General features: G+C 40.1%; 1 protein-coding gene across 3 annotated transcripts; it reads left to right on the top strand.

Annotated features, from left to right (window-relative positions):
* Positions 1-1,802: 1,802 nt before the first annotated feature.
* LOC100192496 (putative glycogen synthase kinase family protein) lies at positions 1,803-9,536 on the top strand. Of its 3 annotated transcripts, none has more exons than XM_020538782.2 (12): positions 1,803-2,074; positions 2,994-3,086; positions 3,181-3,240; positions 3,326-3,598; positions 3,687-3,761; positions 3,870-3,926; positions 5,120-5,260; positions 5,390-5,440; positions 5,584-5,679; positions 6,407-6,490; positions 7,217-7,318; positions 9,323-9,536. In XM_020538782.2, the coding sequence occupies exons 1-12, from the start codon at positions 1,991-1,993 to the stop codon at positions 9,338-9,340; spliced, it is 1,134 nt and encodes a 377-aa protein (XP_020394371.1). In that variant the 5' UTR covers positions 1,803-1,990; the 3' UTR covers positions 9,341-9,536. The 3 variants fall into 3 exon arrangements, with proteins under 3 accessions (XP_020394371.1, NP_001131188.1, XP_035815265.1); NM_001137716.1 differs by lacking the exon at positions 9,323-9,536 and adding an exon at positions 8,835-9,265 and having other exon boundaries at positions 1,851-2,074; XM_035959372.1 differs by lacking the exon at positions 9,323-9,536 and adding an exon at positions 8,835-9,284 and having other exon boundaries at positions 1,917-2,904.
* Positions 9,537-10,272: the final 736 nt, after the last annotated feature.

The following is a 10,272-nucleotide window of genomic DNA, read 5'->3' as shown; positions in this document are numbered from 1 at the left end:
CCTCCTTTGTCGAGTGTCTGCTGGACTAGCACTCGACAAAGAAGGCTCCAGTCGGCCCCTTTGCCAGTTCCTTTGCTGAGTGCGTTGTAAGGCACTCGGCAAAGCAGGGAGTTTCTTTACCGAGTGTCGGAACCACAACACTCGGAAAAAAGGTTTAGCGGTTCCCAGGTGTGCCTTTTTTGCTGAGTGCTTTGGTCGTTATTGGGATCTTATTTTTAATTGCTACATGGCATCGAAAACAAGGCAACGCAAGTTAAGTTCAAACCTCCATTCATAAATTATCACTTCTCCGAAGGGATAATTCAAGGACGAAGGTACGAAGAAGGGTGTGAATATGATAATGTTTAAATGGAAAGATGTTAAAAAAACGACATGAAATACTCATCTCGTATGCCTGCACAATTTTATTCCATCTTCCTTCATATTAAATACATTTGTAAACATACCCTCGGCTTATTAACACAAGATAGCTCGAAGATTGCGCGTACAAAATGAACGATGCCCAACGACATTGGCACGTCATTTGTTGGTCGTTCTCATTTGCTGTTAAGGCTTGCTATACCTTCGAAGCTTGCTTCGAACGATTTGACTGCCTTCAAACAAGCCTTAGCTAGTTGCGAAGCACACACTTTTTCATTAGAGATGGCTCAGGAGCGATCTGTCCCAGAGGTGCTCTTGCCACCTTCGTCGAATGCACCAGAGGCAAAGCTTGGTGATTTGAATGAGGCAATAGAGGCCACCACCTGCTAGACCGAAGTTGTTGCCGTGGATCCTTCTGAGGACAGCGACGATATTGACATTGAGGAGGACAATACCATCATCCATCCAACAAAGCCAAGTCATGTGGACTTTGGCAAATCAAAGATCAAAGAGGGATATATTGAGGTACTCAATCGATTTGGTTATATTGACTGGGTTTGACTAGGAGGCGATGATTTAGTGCCAAAGCCAAAGGAAGACATAGTTGTTGTCTTCCGAAGCTTCCTAAGAGTTGAGCTTATATTTCCATTGCATAAGGAAATAGTTGCTAAATCTCTATGTGCATATACTTCCAGAAGGTGTTTTGCCATATTGAAATAGTTTTACAAAGATCAGTGGAACATATTTCTAAAGTTAGAGCTTGTAGAAGATTCAATACAATCTAGATCCAGAAGATCAAAATATGCCCTGATGATAGTTATTGTACTCCTGTGAGTTTTCCTGAAGTTTCTCACATAAGGTTTTAACGAGGCACCAAAGTGCAAATGCAATACGCATCACCATGTGCTCTTTCTCCATATTTTCCACTGGGTTTTTAGAAGTTTTAACGAGGCATATGTTGGTCGCGGTATTCGCCCAAGGGGGAGTGTTAAGAAACCTAACTCTAAGGTTTGGTGGGCTCATACTGAATATACCCCTAAGGGATACCACATCTCTATATATAGAATTTATACCCCTCATATGGAATAGAGAAGAGAAAGAGGTTAAAGGCTCAACCCTATATCATGTCTCTTGTGTGTGTTAATCTGTCGTGCTTCTGGAAAAGGAAACTAGAGCTACAGCTTCTCCGCGCCTAATCTGCTGATGGACGTGAAAGGAACAGATTTGGCGATCTATGTAACGTAGTTATTCAACAAGAAGCATAATTAAGTGGAATTGTTTTCATACCATTTCGTGGGCTGTGTAGAGCCCGAGCAGTCCCACCCCACCCCACCCCACCCCACCCGTAAAGTCATTCTGGGCTGCTGGCCCAAGCCCAGTACACCCAAACTACACTCCCACGAACCACGACCAAAAATGCCCCGCTCGGACAAAATGAAACTGAAGAGGCATTCTTTTGCCAACGGGCAGAAGGGAGAAGACCAGGAATAAAAAAGAGGCGTGGTAGTGGACAGTGAGAGCTGACAGGGACAGTGCCCACCAATGGTCCCCTTCTCACGGTCACGCTAGCAGCAGCAGCCCTCCCCCATCACCGAGGAGAGAGAAGCCTGTCGCCGCGCGACCGCCCCACATGGCCACCGCGCTCGGTGGGGGGCCCAACCCCACCGCCGACGCCATGGAGGTCGACCCTCCGCGCGCCTCCGCCGACGAGAAGGTGAGTGCGCGCTTCACTTCATCTCTGCGCTCGCCGGCGGGGAGGGGACTTCTGCGCTCTAGGGGCTATGGTTGCTTGCTTGTTGCTCCCCCTCCTGCGTGTGCGTGGATCTGCATACGCGCCGCGGATCTGCTAGTTGCGGCGTTCTCGGTTCCCTGGACGCGGTCCTGGTTCTCGTCTAACTGCGACATCTGTGCTGCTGCTTCTCATGATTTGGGCTGCTCGCTTGCTGCTGCTTCGCTCCAATGGCTTGCGCCCTCTTTTTTTTTTGTGCGCATTTGGATGCAGATGGATTCTCGTTGGAGACCGTTAGAGCTGCGGTAGCATTGCTTTCGGGGGAGGGGACCTGCTGCTCGATGCTCTCTCCTCTTCGGCCAACTTTGCGTGCGCGCCATGCTAGCGTTCCCACTCTCGTGTTGCTTTGGATCGTGTCCAAAGCCGGACGGAATGTGTTCTACAAGTTGTCTGGTAGCTACAGTTTCAGTTACCCGGTTTTGATGTTTGACTTTCATGTGAAGTGCCAGTTGGCTTAGCTGTTACATTTCTGTCCAAAGTTTTCCATGGCCTTCTCAGCCTTTCGCAATCTAGTGGTTTTCTTTGCATTGTAAGTTTCTGACCTGTACCTTAGTTGCTTGCGTATGGATTCAATGAGTCGGAAATACTCGGTGGTTTGAAGTGCATATTTTATGCTGCTCTTGGTAATGTGGCATCGGGTATCCATGTAGTGGTATTTTGGTTTGTTCAGTCGGGGGCAACGTTATCCTTCTGTGCTGGTGCTTGCTAATGTTTCTGCCACAAACCTGGTGAAACATCGGAATGCTAATGCCGAAGTACCTCACCTAGTACATAGCCCTTTTTTTATTGCTTTGGTGCTACTCATTTTGATTATGTCTCACCTGTCATTTGTGTTACATGACAGCATGTCGCCACTATTATTGCGGGGGGAAGTGATGCAGTGACAGGCCACATAATATCGACTACGATTGGGGGAAAGAATGGTGAACCAAAGAGGGTAGGTTTTGGAGAAAGAAATTCACTTCATCTTGCTGAATTACATGACAATGCTAATAACATTCTAACTTAGCTCTTGATTTGGTGCCCTTTAGACCATCAGCTATATGGCTGAGCGAGTTGTTGGAACTGGATCGTTTGGGGTTGTCTTCCAGGTTAGCGTTTCTTTTTCTCCAACTTGGCCTAGTTTTTTCTCTCACTTTGGCTCATATTTTGTTGATGGTGCGTGCATAAACTCAGGCAAAATGCATTGAGACTGGTGAAACCGTTGCAATTAAGAAGGTTCTACAGGACAAAAGATACAAGAATAGGGAGTTACAAATAATGCGATCAATTGACCATTGCAATGTCATTTCCCTGAAGCATTGTTTCTTCTCTACCACAAGTAGGGATGAACTTTTCCTTAACTTAGTCATGGAGTTTGTTCCAGAGTCACTTTATCGCGTTCTGAAACACTACAAAGACATGAAGCAGAGGATGCCCCTTATATATGTTAAATTGTATATGTACCAGGTGGGTAGTGGTAGAATTGCATTCTATCTTGATATGCATGTGCTAGAAGAGGTGTTTAATATATTTACATTTTTCATATCTTGTGCAGATATTCCGGGGACTAGCTTATATTCATACTGTACCAGGAATTTGTCACCGAGATATTAAGCCTCAGAATATCTTGGTATGCTGGTTTAGTGTTTTTTATGCTAAGCATGTGCTTGTTCCCGCTTCTTGTTCATGACGTTCAGTTGGAAAATGCTGGCCTTCTCTTTTTCTTATTGTTTGATAGGTGGATCCTCTTTCCCACCAAGTCAAGGTTTGTGACTTCGGGAGTGCTAAAATCTTGGTATGTACATGCTCTAATGATAACAGCAAGAAATAAGATCTTTTAATTTCAATATGTTTTTTATAGAATTGAAACTGACAAGACAAAATAAATTTGCATTGAGCTGATACGAGATATTGATATGCACATATGCTAATTTGTATGTCATGAAATGATTAACGAGACTCTAGCATGAATGACATGCTGATTCATATGGTTGAACGTCTCTATTTATTTTTCAGAGTTAGGTCAAGACGTGGGAACTGTATGATTCTTGCTTAATGTAATTTTAGCTGTAAGGGCTTGCTCGTTGGAAAAACCTGTGTATTGGAGGGTATGGGCAGGGGATTTGAGGACCTCCAATCTGGAGGGACCAAATGCCATGCCCTATACCCTCCAATCCCAATTGGGAGGAGATTAACCGAACAAGCTGCAAGGGATGTCTTTTAAAATGTAGTATCAAATCATGGACTTGACCTTATTGAGTTTAATTCTAAATATTAAGGATGTATTAATTGAATTTTAATTTCTTTAATTCTTTCAGTTGAAAATCTTCAGCATTAACACTTTTGATCCTGTGGATTCAGCTGACCTCATAGCCTTATTTGATATTTTATCAAAATCAATCCAAATTACTAGGAATTCTGAACTTCACTCAATGATATTATGATAACATTCTTGTAAAACAAATCTACTATGATAACATTGGAACTCAAGGTTAAACACTTGTTGGGTTGTATGAATTGGAAGTAGTATTGTGTATGTGTGGTGTTAGCTGGTTTCTCTGCGCCATGTTACTATGAAAAACCTTATTCTATCCTTCCATCGGTAAACTTTGTTCTAGATAAAACGCTAAATCCAACTTTGAGTACTTCATGCCAAAATAAGTGCACATCTTGCTTATCGAGAAGTCAAGCCTTTTTAAGTCGACTAAATATATACAAAAAGATACTAATATTTATGATGCATAACAAGTATTATTACATTGATCATGGAATATACTTTCATAATAGACTTATTTTGATATACAAATATTGATACTATTTTCTATATACCTGGTCATTTTTTTTAAAAAAAGTTTGACTTGAGGAACAAGGTGTGTATTTATTTTGGGTCAGAGGGAGTACTCTCCAAACATTTTGCATTCCAATACTTCTCTGATTTTTTTTGTTCAGAACTTTGAATCTTATCTTTAAAATATGCCAACATATCAGATTAAAGGTGAAGCTAATATATCATATATATGCTCACGCTATTATCGTGCTCCTGAGCTCATATTTGGTGCAACTGAATACACAACATCTATTGATATATGGTCAGCTGGATGTGTTCTTGCTGAGCTTCTTCTTAGTCAAGTAAGTGCTTTAGTTACCCGCTTTCTTTTTTTTTGCTTGCATCTCTCTACATCTTTTATGCCATTGTGATGCCATTTCAGCAGTGAAGTTATACTAATTTACTTATATTTGTTTCTTGCAATTTATTAGCCATTATTTCCTGGGGAAAGTGCTGTGGACCAGCTGGTTGAGATTATCAAGGTAATGGTTTTGCATGCATTCAAAAACTGACTATTGTAAGGAAGATATTTGCGATTGAGGCGGTGGTCCAACTCCTCGCCTTACCACCTTAAGAACACTGGTTTGCTACTTTCCAGAATTGAACAAAGATTAACTTTTTGCAGGTTTTGGGCACCCCAACACGAGAGGAAATTCGTTGTATGAATCCCAACTATACAGAATTCAAGTTTCCTCAGATAAAAGCATGTCCATGGCACAAGGTGTGTGCACATTTGTAGTCTGTGAAAAATCCTCTAATAGGGTGTTTGGATCCCTTCATTTTAGAGGAATTGAAATTCACTCAATAAAGTAACTTATTTAGTTTGGAATTTGACATTCCACCACTTTCCGAAGTTCAGATATAAGCCTATCTCAAATTCATGGGGTGGAGGGTGGGAAATGATTTTATTCATTAGTAGAATTGGTTTCTAATTTGTAACTTACATGACACTCTTCGTCTCACTCCTATATAATAAAAATGTAGCACATAAATATCTCCGACATCTTGCTAATAATAGTATACAAATATATTTTGCATAAAACCGAATTAGCTTAATTGATATATGCCTAAATTATTATTATTAGAATGGAATTCAATTCCAATGATCCAAACTGGGCGTAAACAAAATCTGTTGATATGGTCACTCAGGTGGAGAGCACATAATCTCAGTGGTGTTTTGCCCATTATTTTTTCTTACTAAGCAAATTTCTCAGCATCGTCACCATTTCTAAATTGCAATAGAGTTCTTTTGATCCTATATGACCGACCATATTGCCACTCATTAAAATGGAATATCAGCCCCATTCAGTTTTGTACGCTGGATATCTCGATAAGTTATAATAGATGGCAAACAATAATGTTTATGTTATTATCATGTGTACAATATGATCTCCCTTATTCTTGATGTTCCTGATGGTGGAGTCCTTATCACAATGGTTATGCTGCAGATCTTCCACAAGAGAATGCCTCCAGAAGCAATAGATCTTGTTTCCCGTCTTCTTCAGTATTCGCCGAATCTGCGATGTAGCGCAGTAAGTTTTTTTCATCTTCTATTGTGTCATCCTCATTATGCCACTTAAAATAAATTGACATCATCATCTCAAGGCTATATGTCAGTGGGACATCAAATTGTTAACATATAATGTTATGCTTCTCAAATCTTCACTGATTTTGTCTTCTCTCTCATACAAATTCATGATGAAGAAACAATCAACCTGAAGCTCTCATGACTTCATATTTTGTTCTACTAGGTGCATGCTTTGTAATAGATTTTGACTTTTTGAGTATACCAAAACCACAAGACATACAAACTACACAAGAACTTTGAACTTAAAAATTAAAATTTTCTGAAGCCTAAATTTATACTTCATTTGTTGCTTATGCTTGGTAATGGAGACTAAAATTTGCACCAAATCAACATAACAATAATAATAACTGTGTTGGGCTGGTAGGAGCTGGCTTTGCCTCTCCCTTGCACTCCTCTTTTCTTAATCAAATGACACGCAGCTCTCCCATTTGAGAAAACAATCAACATAATAAAGTGTTGATAAGAGATCCACCATCCACAAATTGTAACCGGTGTGCTAGTGCTAATGTAGCACCTGTGCTCTACCATTCTGCAAACCTATGTTGCCTTTGTGTCTAGGTAAATGCATAAACTTTTAGTCATATGTTCATATATGTGAATATACTTGTACGGTATATTAACCTCGCTTTTTGCTGACTTGAGTTCATTGCTGTTTGAATTATTGTTCTAGCTTGAGGCGTGTGCTCATTCATTCTTTGACGAATTACGAGAATCACATGCAAGACTCCCTAATGGACGCCCATTTCCTCCACTATTCAACTTTAAGCAGGAAGTAAGTGATTCCAGGACAAAAATGTTTCCCATTGTGTCCCTAAATATTAGTCCTTTTTGAAAGCTTGATTACATATGAAAAATGATGTCAATTGGCCACAGGAAAATAGTGTTAATACATTCACTGTATACTTCATTATGGTGTCATTTTACTGACACACGAATACATGATGATATGCATTAGTGGTAAAATCACATGCACCGAACATGTCTTGCAATGTTCTATGTTGCCTGTCATGCATTGTGCCCTGCTTTTTTGCAACAACATGGTTCATTATATATGAGTGCTGCTTTCTTTCTAGATAGCATGCCTGAAGGAGGAACACACTGCTAGCATATTAGGGCAATTCTTCAGGTGGTGATAGCTATTGGTGGCATTCATGGGGCCTGTATTGTACAGTTTGGGTAAATGGTAGGGTGGGTGATGTCGAAGCCACAAGGTGGATGAGAGATGGGTTGTTAGTAACATGACTATCTGAAAATAAGTGATTTGGCTTTTTTAAGGGGGTGTTTGGTTTCTTTAGTTGCCCTACTAAACTTTAGAGACTAAACCTTAGTCCCTAGAGTTTCTCTTTGCAAGGATTCATTTAGTTATACCGTTTGGCAATTTAGGGACTAAAAGTGACTAAAATTTAGATACTAAAGTTTAGGAGGTGGGAACCAAACACCCCTAAGGCCTTGTTCGGCTGTGTCTAGATTGGAGTGGATTGATAGGGATTAAATTATCTTCTATTCAATTTTGACTAGAGAGGGATTTAATCCCCTCCAATCCCCTTCGATCCAGATGCAACCGAACAACCCTAAGGCCTTGTTCGTTTGTGTCGGATTGCACCCGGAATCGTTCCACCTAATCAAAGTTTATATAAATTAGAGAAGCAATCCGGTTAGGAATCGTTCCGACCCACCAATCCGACAAAAACGAACAAGGCCTAAGGCCTTGTTCGTTTATACCGGATTGATGGGTCGGAACGATTCCTAGCCGGATTGCTTTTCTAATTTATATAGACTTTGATTAGCTGGAACGATTCCGGGTGCAATCCGACGTAAACGAACAAGGGCTAAGTGTGTTGGGCTGTGGCTGTAAGTTTACAGCTAGATTATGCACAAGAACCAAAAAAACTTTGTGGGGGGAAGAAAGTGGACCATATATTGTTAGTGAAGAGGTAACTACTACATGGATGAAGTGCAAAGATCCATACCAGAAACAGGCTATATTATTAGCCTTGCTCTTAGATAAGTTGTATAGATAAGTTGTATGAAATGGAGGCGGCTAGGGTTATTAACATGGGGAAGGAGTAGGCACTGTTGGAACAAGGAAATAGCCTCATCTCCCCAATATGACTCCCCACCACAATCCAATCCCAGCCGCCCTTCACTTCGTGAAGGCAGTTAAACTCAGTGGCGCGGTCACGTGTGTCTTGCATGATTGCTTCCTTATAATCTGGACTGACGCTTTCCTTTAAACCGCATAGGTCCCTGAGCTATATAATCATTTGTTGTGTTCCCTTCCTTTGCAGCTAGCAAACGCACCACCGGAGCTTGTCAGCAGGCTATTACCAGAGCATGCTCGACGGCATTCAGGATTCGGTTCCTTATTTGGGAGTGGACCGTAGCCCGTAGGAAAATCTCGTTTTAATGTTGGGCTGCTGTACGCCGTCAGAGGGCAATCTGCATATCCCAAATCTAAGTTTTAGAACCTGACCATCTTGTTGAGAAGTTGCCAGCCTTAGAAAAACCCGAGGTGGCCTCTTGTGTCCATGCTCTGCCAGTAGCGGCACATAATGCTGGGGGGATGGTTAGGTTTGTTAAGCACAGAGGGTAACTGACTGAGCTAATGTATTTTCACGTTTTATGTCTGTATCGAACTTGTACCTGTGTACCCTGTACCAATCGCAGCTGATGTAATCATGTAAATGCTTCTAAACTACTTCAAGCTATTATGATGGCCAATTCGCAATTTTACAGTACACCAAACGCCCCAATCATTTCATTCTTGTTTTTTTAGGTTAGTGTGTTGGTTTGAGGACGAGGAATGGAGTGATTTATATCTGTTTTTTATGATGGAATCATGGAATCAATGTTTGTAGGGGATGAAACCGAACCATCCGTGTTGCATGGTTTTAGGGTTGAAATTGTTCATGTCCTATGTTTGAAGGGGACAATGTTATGTTTCATGATTTTAGGGATGGAATCATTCATGTCCTGTGTTTGGTTGGTGAGTCTTTTTCTTACGTGCCATTATAAAAGTTAAGCCGATACAGGTGGCGCTAATTCGAACTCTGTTTTGTCCTCCACGTCATTTTATCCACTTTTGTCTCTTTGCATCTTAGTTTATAATTCGTTTGACTTTTTTTATCAAGTTTAACTGGCTTATCTTATTCTTTTTTTTTTTGAAAAAATGAATAATTCACAGCCATACTTAAATATTATATGATAAATAATACCGCTATAAAATTAATAATAATTATGATTTTTTAATAAAATGAGTCCGTGAAACTTGGGATAAAAAAAGTCCAATAAATTATAAACTAGAACAAGGGGAGTATCAAACAGGTGAATAAAATGACTATTTTGCTTTGAAGTCAATGGCTATTTCGCTTTAGTCCGTTGAACTTCTAGTTTTCTTTTGTTACCTCAAGAAATGCTCAAAGTTAGTCAGAGCTCTAGTATCACAACTATTATGGTGCCAAAATTTAATAAATATTTTTATAATCACTAGTTAATTGGTATTCAAAATTTAATAAGATGAGTTCTACATGTCAATAGAAATATACTATTCCTATTTAAAAATTGTAACATATCTATTGAAAAAATGATTAGGATGCTAGCATGCTAACATCAAGTACTGTTTTATCAGATTTACCATCTATGTCTGAGTGCAATCTCACTTTCTCTCTTAGACTATTTTTTAAAGAACCCCAACATTTTTTTATAGAAATTCCATTTAACACTCAT

This window comes from Zea mays, chromosome 6 (genome assembly GCF_902167145.1).
Source record: "Zea mays cultivar B73 chromosome 6, Zm-B73-REFERENCE-NAM-5.0, whole genome shotgun sequence".
Classification (NCBI taxonomy): Eukaryota; Viridiplantae; Streptophyta; class Magnoliopsida; order Poales; family Poaceae; genus Zea; species Zea mays.
The sequence above is the reverse complement of the archived record's forward strand: the minus strand, read 5'-3'. Positions and strand labels throughout refer to the sequence as shown.